The 18852-nt window shown below is 45.1% G+C and overlaps 1 protein-coding gene across 1 annotated transcript in view; it reads right to left on the reverse strand.

The window, feature by feature from the left end:
* The window catches only part of LOC120937326 (pantetheinase-like), a 58779-nt gene extending 40156 nt beyond the window's left edge, over positions 1–18623 (reverse strand). Inside the window, exons 1-3 of the mRNA XM_040350447.1 lie at positions 18313–18623; positions 13729–13859; positions 3619–3811 (exon numbers count right to left, since the gene is read on the reverse strand). Coding sequence (XP_040206381.1) covers positions 3619–3811; positions 13729–13859; positions 18313–18516 — 528 coding nt within the window. The 5' untranslated portion in view covers positions 18517–18623. The remainder of the gene's footprint in view (positions 1–3618; positions 3812–13728; positions 13860–18312) is intronic.
* Positions 18624–18852: the final 229 nt, after the last annotated feature.

Genomic DNA, 18852 nt, shown 5'->3' on the forward strand with positions numbered 1-18852 from the left:
GAATTTTCGAATTATCGAAATAACGAATACCGCGTCTATACTCATGAAACGTAACAAATTCAACAAATGATCATTCAACTAATAATCTGAAAAAAAAAAACAAAAAAAATGATTGAAACTGAAAACTAAAAATAAAAAACAAATTTTTTGGCAGTGCACATGTCTTCTACATACATTAATCTTTTAATCTTTTTGGCCTTCATTGAAATAAAAAAATGTGTCAGGCTGCATAAAAATGTTACTAGTCTATGACAGCCATTGTTTAAGAGTCTGGGATAGAACTACATTTTTTGTTAAACATATTGAAGTGGATTGCAATTACAGGAATTTGTATTCCGAATGCTTAGTTTCCAAGAATACCACAGGCTCAGAAATGAAAAAGCCACAGGCCATGATTTTGTTTTATAGTCATGTAATGAGAGGATCATGCATAATGATCTAGCTTTTGGAGCTATGCTTTTAAATGCAAGAAAATTACAGAGAGAGGTTTTGTTTGGCAATCCAATTTTTCAGGACAAAAGGTAAAACAGTAAGATAATTATGTGTTCTATTAAAAGACTCAATCAGGTTGAACTGAGAAGATCCTGAAGAGTGAAGCCTAGTGCATGCAAGTAGTTGTATTATCACTAGCAGAGGAAGACTTCGGCAGCAGTAGAAACTTCTGTGAAGATGGCACTAGTTGTAGATTGGCAAGGGAGAGTGTGGAGCTGTCATCGCTGGAGCGTGGTAAGGTAGGTTTGGCATACTACATATTGCTTCTGCTGCGCTTCTACCACTTAAGTAGAAAAAGTCAATACATATATTGATACTGTTTATAGCTAACACAGGTTACAGGTTTGCTAAGTTGGTGTCAAGAACAGAAAATAGCAATGTAAAATCCTTTTCCCCCAATTTCCTCGAGAGATACAGTACTCATTTTAGACCCATTGATAATGTATGTATATATATTGCCTCTCAAGCCTTGTACACACGACCGAGCATGCTAAGAAACTTGTCCGCTGGAAGCCTGTCCGTCGGACATGTCCGATGGTTAGTACAACTCATCGGACATGTCCGCTGACCTGAAATCCCGCGCATGCGTCGAATTGCTTTGACGCATGCGTGGAAGCATTGAACTCCCGTGTCAGAGAACGTCGGTGTTTTCTACGTCACCGCGTTCTCTGTCTGCGGGGATTTTGGTCTGATTGTGTGTACACACATCAGACCAAAAGATGCCAGCAGACATGTCCGATGAAAACGGTCCGCGGACCGTTTTCATCGGACATGTCTGCTCGTGTGTACAAGGCCTCACAGATCTAGATAAGCAATGGTATAAATTACTTTCTTTAGTAAAGCTCCCCCTCTTTTAATATCACTGAGTCACTGAGAAGGAAACTAAAATTTAAAAGCGGGGGTTCCGCGGGAATTGTTGTTTTTTTTTTTTTAAGTGCATCTGCCGCTCATAATAAACTTGTTACTGTATTCACGTTTCTGACATTCTTAGCCCTCGGCATGGACATTCTGCCGCAAACAATGATTATTAAATTCTTTGCTGCATGGTTCCATCTTGCTTGTGGGCACTCTGAAGCAACGGCTGGCGTACTGAAAAGGTCAAGCCCCGTTGTGACGACAAGTGCAACATCTTTTTAATCAGCTAATGACTCCTCTCCTGGGAAGCATGACGTTGTGCTCCCAGGAGACTTTGCGATCGAGTCCCAGAAAACACTGAGGCGCTTACTAACTGAATGACACGCCCACTCCCGCGGGAGAGATACCTGGAAGTGCCTGTTATTCGGAGGAGAATAAAGGTACTGTAATGGTTCAAAAAAAAATTAACAGCAGACTTTAGATATATTCAGTGTGCCGGTCTTAATTATATAAATTCTCTATTGAGGGTGAACCTCCGCTTTAAAGTGTATTTGTGGGCAAAAAAAAAGCACAGCTTAAAAAAAAAAATCAATGCACATTTGCCTATATTATCTTTTCACTAGTGCAAGTAGTAACAAATATCTAATGATCCTGCCAGAAACACAATTAGCTACTAACTTCTTGTAGTGTTTTGACTGTCCTGACAACAGTTCCACTGCAGCACTGTAGTAACAGTAGGCTAGGAGAAACAGCAGGCAAACAGAAATATGGAGATGAGGAGATGGAGGGTGTGCTGATGTAGTCCAGCAAAGAACAACTCGGGCAGGGATGAAAACACAGCTTAGAATTCCATGCAACAGACGCACCTTTACAGGAATTTAGGGTATCAATAGATTTCTGGCAGAATTAATAGTTTTTTTTTAGTACTTGAATTGTTTTAAAAGACGCATAAAGTGAGAATTGTGTATATGTATTAGAAAGAGGAATATTGGAGAAAGCGCCTTATACGAGGAATTGGGACCAGGACCTTGAACTTGATTGGAATTTAGATTCTTGGCAATTCTTTGCCAGATCATATAAGGGCATTTTGAATGTTTCACTGGCTGAAGCGAGTCTCAAAGTCATGACCCGCTGGCACCTAGTACCTACCTGCCTTGCAAAATGTTACCCACAATCCTCCCCCTTATGTTTCAGAGGATGTGGCCATATGGGCACCCTCCTCCACACTTTGTGGGAGTGTCCCAGAATCAGATCTTTTTGGAACAAAATTTTCAATCTCATTCGGAAAATCACAGGAATTGTGATTGAACGAGACCCCGCTACTGCTTTACTCAACAAACTAAATCCTAAAACCCCCAAACCTACTCAGACTCTGATCTGCTTCATTCTGTTGGGTGCCAAGATGACTATTGCCAGGGTCTGGAAGTCTCCGTCAGTTTCATATCGATTAGCCAAAAGAAAAATCTCATGGATAATGTCTCATGAAAAGATTTCCAACATTATCCTCGACACAGTTGACAAATTTAAACTCATCTGGGAACCCTGGGCCACGCATATCGGGGTCCTCATCTGATCCTGTTCTGATGTAAACAAGAGATTCACTTTTTACCCTCTTGTCCACGCCCCCTTGGTCTCTAGCCTTCCATGTACTTCCTCCTACCCTTCTCTTTCTTTTCTGTTCTCCCCACCCTTTCCTCTTTGCTTTTCTAATTTTTCTTTTCTAATTGTCAATTTACACCTGCACCTGGTGCAGGCTTGAACCCCCATAGGTGTTTATTGCGTTGTTCCTAAGTTGGGGTTCTATTGTCTCTTTTTTGTTTCAACATTGTTCACTTGAGCCAGAGCGGGATTGTATTTCCTCTCCTACCCTGGCTCACAGGTTCACTTAACCCCTGAGCTTTTTGCACTTCTGGTCCAGACCTCTGCTATACAACTATCTGTTTACCTGACCACATCTCAGATGATCTCTCTGAAGCGCTTGTTCTGGGTGTGGCTCGACCCAGACGCCTCCTGCACAGCTTGATCCCTGACGGGGGGGGGGGGGCGAATGGGGCGGAAATCCCTACTTTTCCCATAAGTCACCGGGTGACCTATTATGTCATGAACTTTTGGTCAGTGTTACTTGTTGTCACTCTTTTGCTCTGGACATTGTTTGCCTTATTTTGTATTATTGCAAAATTTCAATAAAAATTATTAAACGGAGAAAGAGGAATATATTTTTGAGGATTTTTCAATCCCTTCTTATCATATTCATACGTATACAGTTTTTACCTTGTGATATCGTGCTATGAGCTTTCCCTCAGGATCAAATGCAACGGTGGTGTCATAAAAAAAATGCCCATCCTCAGGACAGCGGGAATCACTAGAATTGCATTGTTTCTTGTCTCCCAGATTTGCCACTAGATAAATATGGCTCTTTTTGGCCATGCAACTTAGTCTGTTCTGTACTGGTGTTCTTCCAAATCTAAATAAATATTTAAAATTAATTAATTACTTTTAATTAGAAATAAATTATGATGATTATTATTATTATTATTATTATTATTATTATACAGGATTTATACAGTGCCAACAGTGTGTGCAGTGCTTTAAAATTCATAAGGAGACAGTACAGTGACAATGCAATAGAAAACCAGAGTGTTAAGAGGGCCCTGCTCATAAGAGCATACAATCCAGAGACATAAGAGCAGGAGGTCTTGGGAGGAGTGTAGAGAATGATTTAGGTGATAATTGGAGAACAAAAGAGTTGTGAATATTTGTATGTTGCTGATAGTATTTTGAATTTCATTTGCTGGCCAATCGGAAACCAGTGGAGGAATTGGCAGAGAGGGGTGGCAGACATTGAATGGTTGGTAAGGTAGAAGGCTGACGAAGTACTGCAAGGACGTAATGCCGCATACGGGGGGAGGAGCTAGTGCACAGACATCACCTGCTGCCATCTCTGGATCTTTGGATCCCGCAGCATTGTTCTTATTGACAATTTTTTCGCTAGCAAATTTTATATCGAGCACACCAACTTGCGCCATTATTTAATGCCTTGTTGCTAACTTTTAATATATACGGAGAACAAAAATGCCGCGTACAAATGATCGGACATTCCGACATCAAAACTGTGGATTTTTTTTCCGACTGATGTTCGCTCAATCTTGTCTTGCATACACACTGTCACACAAATGTTGTCGGAAATTCCGATCGCCAAGAATGCGGTGACATACAACACTACGACGAGCCAAGAAAAATAAAGTTCAATGATTCCGAGCATGCGTAGGATTTTTGTGCGTTGGATTGCCTACACACGATCGGAATTTCCGACAAGAACTTTTGCTGTCGGGAAATTTGAGAACTAGCTCTCAAACGTTTGTTGTCGTAAATTCCGACTGCAAATGTTCCGATGGAGCATATACACAGTCGGATTTTCAGACAACAAGCTCACATCGAACATTTGTTGTCGGAATGTCCGCTCGTGTGTACGCGGCATTAGAGAGTGTCCTCTTATTTTTTCATACTCACTTTGGAGTGTTCGGTCCTATTGACACGCTGGAGACTATTACTGTGCTGGAGACTACCATCATCCCTGTGTGGACAAAGTGTATATGACCTGTTTTCAGGGGTCCACCTTCTCTGGTGAGCGCATTGGCTTTGTGGTGGAGGTTTGTCACCTATATATCACCAGTGGATTGGACTTTCACCTTTCCTCACAAAGGATCTCGTCTTCCATTCTGGGATTTGTAGTTCCTCACTAATGTTGGATGCACTTTTTTCTCTCAATTTTATTGCGCTGCACTAATTACTTGATGAGTCTGGCAGCAGCATTCATAAAAAACTGAAGAGGGGACAGCCTATAAAGAGGTTTGGACTATGAGAAGGGAGTTGCAATAGTCAAGGTGAGAGATAACGAGGGAGTGAATGAGCAGCTTGGCGGATTCTTTCATTAAAAAGGAACACATTTTAAGTTTAATGTTACGGAGCTGAAAGCTACAAGCTTTTGATAGTAATTGTATTTGGGGCTGAAGGACAGGTTAGAGTCTAGAATTACAACTAGTACCCTGGTGTGAGGGAGTAGGACTGAAAGTTGTATTATTGATCTTGATGGAAAATCCAGGGAGGATGGACATGAGTGTGGGAGGGGGGGGAATGGAGGGTTGAAATATTACAAGCTCGGTTTTAAAAAGATTTAGTTTGAGGAAGTGATGTCAGTTAGTAAGTTTGTAATGCGAGAGGAGACTGAAGGAGTGAGGAGAGGAGTAAAGAGAAAGATTTGGTGTCATTGAGGTAAAGACGGTATTGGAAACCGTGGGAGGTTATCAGGTGACCAAGAGAGGAGGTGTAGATAGAGAAAAAAAGGGGTCCAAGAGCAGAGCGTTGGGGGACCTTACAGAAATTATAGGTAACATTGAAGGAGCGCTGTGAACCAGGAAAGAGCAGAATCTTGGAGGCCAATGGGTGGAGTTTTTTGAAAAGGAGTGGATGTTCAACAGTATCAAAGGCCGCAGAGAGGTCTAGCAGTAAGAGTATGGAGTAGTGGCCATTGCTTTTAGCAGTTAGTAAATCATTAGTGAGTTATAGTAGGGTAATTTCTGTGGAGTGCTCAGTGCAGTAGGATCTCCGACAGTTTTAGACTATGTGTTCTAAAAGTTTAGAGGTGAATGGGAGCAAAGAGATAGAACTTAAGTTGTTCAGGTTGGTGGGGTCCAATAAGGTTTTTTTTATGTATGGGGGGGTGATCTGTGCATGTTTTAGAGGGAGAGGAAGGTTCCAGTAGATAGGGAGAGATTGAAGATGTGAGTGAGGCATAGGATAGAATAAGAAGGCGAGTAGTGGCAAGAAAACCGTATCATGGGGACACTTAGGTGGGCATCTACCTCTTCTGTAGTAGACAGATCAAAAGTAGAAAGTGTTGAATGTGCTGTAATGCCCCATACACACGACAGGATTTTCCGTCGAAGGAACCTTGGATGTTTTCTCCGACAGAATTCTGCTGAAGCTTGGCTTGTATACACACAGTCACACAAAAGTTCTCGGACTTTTGTCCGTGAAGAACGCGGTGACGTACAACACTACGACGAGCCGAGAAAATGAAGTTCAATGCTTCCGAGCATGCCTCAAATTGTTTACGAGCATGCATCAGAATTTTGCGCGTCGGAATTGCTACAGAAGACCGGATTTTCCGATAGGAATTTTTTCTGTCTGAAAATTTGAGAACCAGCTCTCAATCTTTTGCTGGTGGAAATTCCAACAGTCCGATGGAGCATACACACGGTCCGAATTTCTGTTCAAAAACTCACATCGGAGTGTACGGGGCATTAGACAGGATTCGCTCAAGAACACGGCTATGTCTCTTGAGATTTCTGGTGTTTTCAGTTTGCCAAGGATGTGAAAGTGGTGTAAAGTGGCAAAGGTTTCTATGAGTATACATTTTATAGGTGGTTGAAGACAATGACATGGAAAAACTGATGAAATTATGATCAGAGAGAGGAAAGGGGTGATGGTGAGGTTGCCAGAGTGCAGAGATGAAAGAATACAAGGTCAAGGGTGTTACTATTGGAGTGAGTGGACATTTGTGTCCATTGGGTTAGGTCAAAAGATGGAGGTTAAGTTGAGAAGTTAAAATGTAGCTGGGCTATTAACATTGACTGGGATGTTAAAGTCACCAAGTGGGTATTTCAGAGGAGAGAATGTATGGCAACCAGGCAAAGAAGTCATCAGAAAAGCTTGATACTGGTCCAGGAGGCCCATAAATCACTGCAATTCTCAGAGAATTTGGAGAAAACAGACAAATACATTGGATTTTAAAAGAGGAAAGGGATAGAGAGAGCAGGGCCGTTTGAAGGAATTTGGGGGCCCCAAGCAAAAGCCTACAGGAACCGGTGGGCGGCCTCCTACTGGCGGCTCTGGACTGTGAGGGAGGGAGGAGGAGGGGAGAGGGAGGAGGAGGGGAGAGGGAGCCAGGCAGGACACACTCGTGTATTTAGGTTTTGTGCTGCCCTAGGCCTGGTGAAACTCGCGCACCCCTTCCTTTTTAAGACTCGTCCTGTCATTTTCATGGGATGAGGACAGAGGGACAGGGTGGGAGGGGGACAAGGTGGGATGAGCACAGGTGGACAGGGTGGGGTGAGCATAGGGGGACAGGGTGGGATGAGCACAGGGGGACAGGGTGGGGTGAGCATAGGGGGACAGGGTGGGGTGAGCATAGGGGGACAGGGTGGGGTGAGCACAGGGTGGGATGGGGACAGGGTGGGATGAGCACAGGGTGGGATGGGGACAGGGTGGGATGAGCACAGGGTGGGATGAGCACAGGGTGGGATGGGGACAGGGTGGGATGAGCACAGGGTGGGATGAGCACAGGGTGGGATGGGGACAGGGTGGGATGGGGACAGGGTGGGATGGGGACAGGGTGGGATGAGGACAGGGTGAGATGGGGACAGGGTGGGAAGGGGACAGGGTGGGATGAGCACAGGGTGGGATTGGAACAGGGTGGGATGAGCATAGGGGGACAGGGTGGGGTGAGCATAGGGGGACAGGGTGGGATGAGCACAGGGTGGGATGAGCACAGGGTGGGATGGGGACAGGGTGGGATGGGGACAGGGTGGGATGAGCACAGGGTGGGATGAGGACAGGGTGGGATGGGGACAGGGTGGGATGAGCACAGGGTGGGATGAGCACAGGGTGGGATGAGGACAGGGTGGGATGGGGACAGGGTGGGATGAGCACAGGGTGGGAAGGGGACAGGGTGGGATGAGTACAGGGTGGGATGAGGACAGGGTGGGATGAGCACAGGGTGGGATGAGCACAGGGTGGGATGGGGACAGGGTGGGATGAGCACAGGGTGGGAAGGGGACAGGGTGGGATGAATACAGGGTGGGATGAGGACAGGGTGGGATGAGGACAGGGTGGGATGAGCACAGGGTGGGATGAGGACAGGGTGGGATGGGGACAGGGTGGGATGAGCACAGGGTGGGATGAGGACAGGGTGGGATGGGGACAGGGTGGGATGAGCACAGGGTGGGAAGGGGACAGGGTGGGATGAGTACAGGGTGGGATGAGGACAGGGTGGGATGAGGACAGGGTGGGATGAGGACAGGGTGGGATGGGGACAGGGTGGGATGGGGACAGGGTGGGATGAGCACAGGGTGGGATGAGGACAGGGTGGGGTGAGCACAGGGTGGGATGAGCACAGGGTGGGATGGGGACAGGGTGGGATGGGGACAGGGTGGGATGAGCACAGGGTGGGATGAGGACAGGGTGGGATGGGGACAGGGTGGGATGAGCACAGGGTGGGATGAGTACAGGGTGGGATGAGCACAGGGTGGGATGAGGACAGGGTGGGATGGGTACAGGGTGGGATGGGGACAGGGTGGGATGAGCACAGGGTGGGATGAGGACAGGGTGGGATGGGGACAGGGTGGGATGAGCACAGGGTGGGATGGGGACAGGGTGGGATGAGGACAGGGTGGGATGGGGACAGGGTGGGATGGGCACAGGGGAACAGAGCATCTTAATTTGGGGGGGGGGGTAGAGGGTGGTATGGGGATATGTGCTGGGGACTGATTTGAGAGGGAAGATGATATGTGATAGTGGGGGGGGGAATCGGACCCCCCCCCCCCACACACACACACACACACACTAGCACATATCATCTTCCCTCTCAAATCAGTCCCCAGCACATATCACCATACCACCCTCTCCTCTCCCATCACTTCAATAGTTCACCTCGAATCTGCTTAAGGGGGGCCCCTTACCTCCTGCTTACTGTGCAGCACTCGTGTCTCTCCTCGGCTCCTCCTCCTGGCTGTGTACACATTGAGCCATGAGGGGGGGAGGAGCCGAAGTGTGACTGTAATGTATTGCAGTCAGTGGAGAGAGAGGGACGGCTGCACTGTCCCCGGTGACCGCGCCACTTTGCGGGGGGCGGAGAAACGCCCCCCCCCGCGAGCCCCCCTCCTCCCGCACGGAGAGCCACACAGCTGAATCCTGGAGTTCAGTGCAACTGCACGCTTCGGCACTGAACTCCAGGATTCAGCTGTGCGGCTCTCCGTGGGGGAGGAGGGGGGCTCGCGGGGAGCCTGTGAACATAGCAGCAGGCAGACAGGCGAGCCAGCTTGGGGGCCCCCCTCTAGCTCGGGGCCCCAAGCAATTGCTTGCCTTGCCTGTCCTGTTGCGACGGGCCTGAGAGAGAGATAGGTAGGAAGGACTTGAAAGGTGCTCAGTGGGGAGAGAAGGAATCCAACTCAACCTACTTTCCATCCACTGGGTCTGGGTGAGTCCAGTGGGGACCACCATTGGAGAGGGCAGCAGGAAAAGCAGAGTCAGGTTTCAGTAATGGCAAGTATGTTAAAGCAATGCGAGATAAAAAGGTTACAGACAGAGCCGGCATCCCAGAAGACACATGAGATGGGGGCAGGTTTTTGGAAGCAAGAGTATAGAAACTGAGTGGATTGCAGCTGTTGCCAGGGGAGAAAGGTTGCTGGATGTGGGAGTTGCAGTTAGAAAACAGGCAGTCAGGGTTGGGGGAAATGTCCCCAGGAATTACAGTGAGGAAAATAAGAATTTGAACACCCTGCTATTTTGCAAGTTCTCCCACTTGGAAATCATGGAGGGGTCTGAAATTGTCATCGTAGGTGCATGTCCACTGTGAGAGACATAATCAAAAAAAAAATTCCAGAAATCACAATTTATGATTTTTTAACTATTTATTTGTATGATACAGCTGCAAATAAGTATTTGAACACCTGTCTATCAGCTAGAATTCTGACCCTCAAAGATCTGTTAGTCTGCCTTTAAAATGTCCACCTCCACTCCATTTATTATCCTAAATTAGATGCACCTGTTTGAGGTCATTAGCTGCATAAAGACACCTGTCCACCCCATACAATCAGTAAGAATCGAACTACTAACATGGCCAAGACCAAAGAGCTGTCCAAAGACACTAGAGACAAAATTGTACACCTCCACAAGGCTGGAAAGGGCTACGGGGAAATTGCCAAGCAGCTTGGTGAAAAAAGGTCCACTGTTGGAGCAATCATTAGAAAATGGAAGAAGCTAAACATGACTGTCAATCTCCCTCGGACTGGGGCTCCATGCAAAATCTCACCTCGTGGGGTCTCAATGATCCTAAGAAAGGTGAGAAATCAGCCCAGGACTACACGGGAGGAGCTGGTCAATGACCTGAAAAGAGCTGGGACCACCGTTTCCAAGGTTACTGTTGGTAATACACTAAGACGTCATGGTTTGAAATCATGCATGGCACGGAAGGTTCCCCTGCTTAAACCAGCACATGTCAAGGCCCGTCTTAAGTTTGCCAATGACCATTTGGATGATCCAGAGGAGTCATGGGAGAAAGTCATGTGGTCAGATGAGACCAAAATAGAACTTTTTGGTCATAATTCCACTAACCGTGTTTGGAGAAAGAAGAATGATGAATACCATCCCAAGAACACCATCCCTACTGTGAAGCATGGGGGTGGTAGCATCATGCTTTGGGGGTGTTTTTCTGCACATGGGACAGGGCGACTGCACTGTATTAAGGAGAGGATGACCGGGGGCATGTATTGCGAGATTTTGGGCAACAACCTCCTTCCCTCAGTTAGAGCTTTGAAGATGGGTCGAGGCTGGGTCTTCCAACATGACAATGACCCAAAGCACACAGCCAGGATAACCAAGGAGTGGCTCTGTAAGAAGCATATCAAGGTTCTGGCGTGGCCTAGCCAGTCTCCAGACCTAAACCCAATAGAGAATCTTTGGAGGGAGCTCAAACTTTGTGTTTCTCAGCGACAGCCCAGAAACCTGACTGATCTAGAGAAGATCTGTGTGGAGGAGTGGGCCAAAATCCCTCCTCCAGTGTGTGCAAACCTGGTGAAAAACTACAAGAAACGTTTGACCTCTGTAATTGCAAACAAAGGCTACTGTACCAAATATTAACATTGATTTTCTCAGGTGTTCAAATACTTATTTGCAGCTGTATCATACAAATAAATAGTTTAAAAAAATCATACATTGTGATTTCTGGATTTTTTTTTTTATTATGTCTCTCACAGTGGACATGCACCTACGATTACAATTTATAACCATTTCAGACCCCTCCATGATTTCCAAGTGGGAGAACTTGCAAAATAGCAGGGTGTTCAAATACTTATTTTCATCACTGTAAGAGAGTGAGCAAAGTAAGCTAGGAGTGGAATGTATATGAGTGCACATACTTCACTGTCCTGGTGTTCAGGTCAGCATGTGGGTTCAGTATTTGCAGGAAGTGATATGTGCAGTAATAGGGAGAGGGTAGGAGTGAGGGTGATATATATGAGCTGTGGGGTGGAGAGAAGGGGTAAAGCAAGGCTGATACCTAAAAGCAACAAACTATTTAAGTAGCAAATTTTGTCAAAACAAGATTTAAGGGGCCTTACAAAGCCATGATGTCTGTTGTCACCTGATGGAAAAAGACAAAGCTTTATTGTCATCTGATGATCCAAAGTACCCACATGATTAGTCTGTGGGATGAACAAGATCATTGTACGAATAGAAGGAAACAAGCGTTCTTTAATATTCTGAATCAAGGACTGCATTTCACATATAAAAGGCTGTGTTAGACTCAGTTACATTAGAAATTATCCAGACTTATAAACACCAATGCAATTCCAGATGAGTGAAGTTTAGCAGTTATTATAATTTTTTTTACACATGCCTCTTCATGCTTCTACAGTACATACTGCAGATCTTCTAATCATATCCTTGAAAACCACTAACAGTTCTCTCACCTCTCTTTACAGAAGAATGAAACATAATAAATGTACTTTTAGAACACACCTGTGGTCATAACTGGAAGCCTGTTTGACAAAACATGGTCTGTTAGTGGTCACTATATATAATCCTCACATATTTGTATCACTCAGTGTGAGATATCCAATGCTTTTATTCTCTCTTTAATAATATCCAGGGCTTTTTTTTAGGGGGAACTTTGGGGAACTCAGTTCCACCACCTCTGGCTCAGACCCTTTGGTGCCTGCTCACCACAATCACTTGTAAACACAGAAGTCTGGCTTCTGTGTTTACAAGTGACAGCTCTGCACTCTGTGTGTAACTCCCCTGAACACTGCACTCTGTATGTAATGCAAACCTTGTATTTAATGCCCCTTTAAGACCCTTTTACTGTTTGTGAAATCTGAACGGGGTCGTGGTTGAGTTCCTGCACCTATTTCCTGAGAAAAAAAGCTCTGATAATATCCTTAGTTGAAATAAAGTGGTTGTAAAGGCAGAAGTTTTTTTTTATCTTAATGCATTCAATGCGTTAAAGGAGTTGTAAAGGAAAATGTTTTTTCACCTTAATGCAATCTATGCATTAAGGTGAAAAAACATCTGATACTACCACCCCCCCCCTCGAGCCCCCCTTATACTTACCTGACCCCTCGAAAGTCCCGTGCGCAGTCCCGCTTTCCTCTTTGCCACTCAGCCTGGCCGCTGATTGGCAGGAGCGGATTGATTGAGAGTAGTGCAGCCATTGGCTGGCACTGCTGTCAATCACATCCATGACTGCGCGCCGAGGGGCAGGGCCGAGTGATACAGCGAGCGGCTATGGCCACTCGCTGTATCACGGGAGCGCGCCCGCAATTAGTGACCACCATGCGAGCTCTCGCATGACTGTGGTGACTAATTGTGGGGAGGACCAGAGACAGCCACAGAGGGACCCCAGAAGACGTGGATCCGGGGCACTCTGTGCAAAACAAACTGCACAGTGGAGGTAAGTATGACATGTTTGTTATTTAAAAAAATATATATTTTTCCTTTACTAACGCTTTAAGATAAAAAGCCTTCTGTGTGCAGCACCCCCCATCCCCCCTAATACTTACCTGAGATCCATCAAGAACAGGGGTCTCGAACTGGCGGCCCTCCAACTGTTGCAAAACCAGAAGTCACATGAGGCATTTCAAAGCTGATGGTTACAAGCATGACTCCCTAAGGCAGAGGCATGATGGGACTTGTAGTTCTGCAACTGCTGGAGGCCCACCAGTTTGAGATCCCTGATCTAGATCGAGCAATTATGCATGAGAGACTTGGCTGTCCGGGACTCCCGCCCTCATTGGCTAAGACAGCAGCTGCACCATTGGCTCCTGGCTCTTTCTAGTGAGCTAATGAGGAGAGAAGGGGGCAGGGCCGGGCTGAATAGACACAGGGAGCTGTGGCTCGGCTCGGGTGCCCCCATAGCAAGCTGCTTACTGTGGGGGCACTCAACAGGAGGGAGGGACCAGGCGCGCGGAATAGGGACCCGAGAAAAAGAGGATTCGGGGGAAAACCACTTCAACAGAGCAGGTAAGTATGACATGTTTGTTATTTTTAACCCCCCCCCCCCCCAAAAAAAAAAAAACAAGACTTTAGTATCACTTTAAGGCTCACCTTTGTGGATCATTGCATGGAGTCCAGTTAACTGCAGGTTCTGGTATATCTTCAAGGTAAGGATACACTGCTTCTCGGCTCAAACCAAAACAACATATAGCATATTCAGGAGTCACAATGATGTGTGATTTCTGCAAATATGCAAATTAATATGTGAATCAAAACCTTTACAACACATTGCAACTGTTTGTGTTTATTTTTTGTGTAACCACTTCACTTCACCTCTCACACCCATTCACCCCTATGGAGCAATTTTTACATTTCTTCTATGGATCTGCTTAATCGGCGTCATTTTGTCAATACTACAGATAACAAGGTAATACATACAGTATATTGTTTTTTTTTGTTTGTTTTTTTAACCACTTCCAACCCAGGCCAATTCTGGCATTTCTCTCCTACATGTAAAAAAAACATATTTTTTTGCTAAAAAAACTTGGAACTCCCAAAACAATATATATATATATTTGTAACAGAATGACCCATGACACCCAGATACTTTTGAAGGATGAGGGGGTACTCCTGTGCCAGCGTCACTAATAACTCTTGGGTCTAGGTTCACCCTGTGCCCCTTTTGGGCATAGGGTGACTGAGAAATATTAATTATAAATTACATGAGATGTGACTGATAACTGATAATTCATATTGCAGGATATCTTGAGATATTCAAGTGGTTATTCTAACCCACACCAGGTCAGTGGAGTGTCTCCTTCAATGTGAGGACACATGCTTTTGAGGTCTTAATTGGGTCTGCTCCAAGACCTTTCATTATGTATGCTAATAACACTGTTTGTGTGAAGATGCTATTGATGATAGTTATGTGTTGTGAGTTAGCAGTCTAAGGGTCAGACGTCTCCTTTCAGGGGTACGGAATTAGCATGTCAATTATGTTTAGTAAAAGGAATGTGACTTCTCAGCTGTAGTAATTAGGTCATGTTAAATCGGTTCCAAAACGTCTGACATAGAAATATGTATTATGCAGGTGAATCACTTAGTATCGGAGTCCGGACGTCTGGGGAATAATTAACTTCTCTGAATGTCATTCTCTAAAAGAATGTGATTGAAGCCCCCCCATTGTGTGATGTGTGGGTGGAGAGTTAATTTGTTCCTTTGATTACTGTAAACATGCCTGCACTGTATATAAGAGAGCTAAGATACCATTAAAGTTCGTTCATGCATTTTGAAACCAGTACCAGAGCTGTGTGAGTCTCGGTTATTCTGGGGAATGGAATGGATCGTGCCTGTCGGATTGTGGAGTGTCAGATAAGCTGTCGTGGTTGATGGAATGGGAATATCGTAAACAGTGTTTTTTTATAGCAGAGACCCTAAAGAATAAAATGGCGACGATTGTTGCAATTTGTTTTGTCACATGGTATTTTCACAGTGATTTTTCAAATACCCTTTAAATCATTTTAATTTAAAGAAAGTAATGTATAACCCAATTTTTGGTAAAATATAAAAGATGATGTTACGCTGAGTAAATAGATACCTAACATGTCATGCTTTAAAATTGTGCACACTTGTGGAATGGCGCCAAACTTCAGTACTTAAAAATATCCATAGGCTACGCTTTAAAGATTTTTACAGGTTACCATTTTAGAGTTACAGAGGAATTATTGCTCTTGCTCTAACATTAGTGGCGATACCTCACATGTGTGGTGCGAACACTGTTTACATATGTGACCTACATATGCGTTCGCTTCTGCGTGTAAGCATGAGGGGACGGGGGTGCTTTTAAAAAAAAAAATATTTTTATTTTTTATTTTTACACTGTCCCTATAATATTTTTTTTATAACTTGTATTCCTATTACAAGAAATATAAACAGCCCTTGTAATGGGAGTAAGGCATGATAGGTCCTCTTTATGGAGACATTAGGGGTCAATAAGATCCCAGATATCAACTCTAAACCGCAGCCGCCAGATCTCTGGCTTCCTGATCGCACGGGAGAGCATGGAGAGGCTTCGGAAGGCGGCGGGAGGGGAGGGGGATGACCCCTCCCACTGCCTGTAAAAGCCATCTAGCAGCTGAAGAGCTGCTAGGACGGCATCTTACAAGTGAGGGAATCACCGGCTGAAAACAGAGATATCTGGTTGATACGTGCAGCTGCAGGCATCATTCAGATATCACCACTTTAACCTAAGGACGCCATATGATGTCCTACGGGTGGAAAGAGGTTAAGAACAAACAAGGCTTTCTTTTCATGATTTATTTTCAATGAACTGAAAGATACAAAAGAAACAATATGTTACTTTGTATATTTGTATAATCACATCTGAAGTAGTGTTGTTTATACACACCTAGTTCAGATTGCTTTTTTGACAGCTACAGCTGTCGACTTTTTCTCTAAGTATATTGTAAATCACAGCCAACAATTATGGTATACTGGGTGGGGAGGTCCCTGAAGCAGGGCAGATAATTCTTTATATTTCGAAAGATGCTCAGCACCAAATCGCACGGTACTGTGGTAAAAATCTGGTGCCTGCAAACTCACTGCATTTACATTCTGAACTTGGGGTGCTATTAATAATGTACTGGTACCCACAGCAGATCAAAAAGCCAGTGCATTTTGAGCATGGTGCAAGAAACATGCACTAAACATGCCCTTTCCAATGCATTTTGGTGTGAATCAGCCCTAAAGTATTTTTCACCCAGTAACATTTCTGATTTCTACCCTCTCAATCCACTGTTCTAGGCTAGTATAGCTGAGTAAAAGCCACACCCCTCAGCACGTTTCCTTACACCAGAGGTTCTAAACTCCTGTCCTCAGGACCCACGAACAGGCCAGGTTTACAAGATAACTGAAATACTTCACAGGTGATATCATTTGCTGCTCAGTGATTGCAGTATTCTATTATATAAAACAGTGTAGCGCTAGAATAAATATAAAATTCATATATATTCGTATTTATCGGCGTATACCGCGCACTTTTTTGCCCTGAAAATCAGGGCAAAATCGTGGGTGCGCGATATACACCGATACCCGCTTTCCCGCGCCGAGTTTGAACACTGCGCCGGCATATACCGAACGCAGTGCACTCGTGTATAGTCGGGCAGGCTCGGCTCCTCTCACGCTCACGTCCTGGACGTACAGGACGTGAGCGCGAGAGTAGCCAAGCCTGCCCAACTATACACAAGTGTACTGCGCTCGGTATATGCCGGCGCAGTATTCAAACTCGGCGCGGGAAAGCGGGGATCGAGCGGGGAGGACGCCGCAGAAGGATGCCGGACCCGACGAAGAGGACACCCGAAGCCGCAGACGGACGCCGGACCCCACGAGGCCGCCGATGGATGCCGCGCAAGACACCAAAACTGTAAGTACTAAAATGTTTTTTTACAGGAATGTCGGGTCCACGCGCGCAATACCCCGATAAATACGGTAACTACAAACTGGCCCCATACCTGGAGGTGTTACAAGACCCCAAAGACAGACAGACCCTGAGCCTGTACAGACTGAGTGCCCAGAACCTGAATATTGAATCAGGATGGCACAGTAAGATCTACAAACCCAAGCAGAGCAGACTGTGCTAGCAAAGTGTCCAGAGGGTCCTGGAAGATGAGAACCACTTCCTGCTGCGGTGCTTCAAGTACTCAGCAGGGGGGAAACTTGCTCTCTGCTCTCATCCTGGATTTCACTTCTATAGAAAAGCGTAAACTTCAAATTCTCCTGAGAAAAGAGGAGCCAATGGTATGCACAATATGTCACAGCATGTCACAGACTGAGAGGGACATGTACAACTTTGGACTTTTAAATCCTCTACAAGGACCCTCCATCCCCTTTATGTTAAGCCTTACTTCCCCCATTAGATTGCCCTAAAAGCCACTCCTAACATCCCACCACCTCCCACTCCATTTCCGTCCAGTTCATACAAGCTCTCCAATCACTATAGAAATGCCAAATATTTTGGTCTTTTGGTTAAAGTGGTTGTAAACCCATTACAACCACTTTAACTTACAGGTAAGCCTAGATTAAAAGGTTTAGGAGATTATTGCAGAAATAGCGGCACCGATGTCTACGGCGCATGCGCCGTAGACATCGGGCGCAGACACACTGAGCGTGCCATTTCTAACCGCTATCATGCCGTCAGTGGCGGCATCCGCGTATCTCTACCGGAGTGACTTCCTTGTATCGCGGCTCCGGCGGGAGATGGCGGCGTTGGAGGAGGCGAACAAAGTCTGCTGTGGGGGCTTCGATCTCAGGTAAGTAATTCATAATGAGCTAGTATGCTATGTATACTAGCTCATTATGCCTTTGTCTTACAGGGTGTATTTTTATTTATTTTTTAATGTGAGGGTTTACTTCCTCTTTAAAGCCTATTTGAATACATTTTTAGAGAGAGAAGGGAGAAAAGAGGTAGGGAGAGGAGAGCGAGAAAGAGAAGACCAAGAGAAAAAGGATAATGAGAGAAAGAAGAGAAAGAGAAGAGAGATATTGATATATAGAATTCTTTATATTCAAACAAAACGTAATAAAAAGGATTGAAACAAAAAAGGGAACAACTAAGAGAATTTCATTTTAGAAGTAACTAAGTAACAGATTTCTTAAATGCGTGTATTACTACTAATACTGATTCAAATCAATCATTACCTTTTGTGCTGCACTTATAACTGCAGTCTCCAAAACATCAAGATTTTTGTTCATAAGAGACAAAGCCTCCTCTTGCGATACAGGAGCCTGTATGGAATTTGGAAAGAAGGGCACATGCTCGTAGACTGCTGCAATGAATTTCTCTTCAGCATAACTAAAGTATACACAGGATACAATATAAAATAAAAAAATAGGGAAAGTCATTATGGAAGTCGGGCAGAAAGCTAGTCTATAAATTAAACTTTCAGGAAGTTGTATCCAGAAATGAGTGCTTGATCCAGTGTGGAAAAACACCTTGTAAACGTAAATACAAGATACTGTTGCCAATTGTGCAATTGCAAACATGTCGAATCAGCATGCCAAGCAAGCTCTGTAAACTGGTTACACAACAGATGACAGGAATCTGTGTCAGGCCCCGTACACACGTCCGAGGAACTCGACGTGCCAAACACATCAAGTTCCTCGTCGAGTTCTGTGTTGAAGCCGCCGAGAATCTCGGCGAGCCAACTTTCCTCATTGAACAACGAGGAAATAGAGAAC

The sequence above is a fragment of the Rana temporaria genome, chromosome 4, assembly GCF_905171775.1.
Source record: "Rana temporaria chromosome 4, aRanTem1.1, whole genome shotgun sequence".
In the NCBI taxonomy this organism is placed as follows: Eukaryota; Metazoa; Chordata; class Amphibia; order Anura; family Ranidae; genus Rana; species Rana temporaria.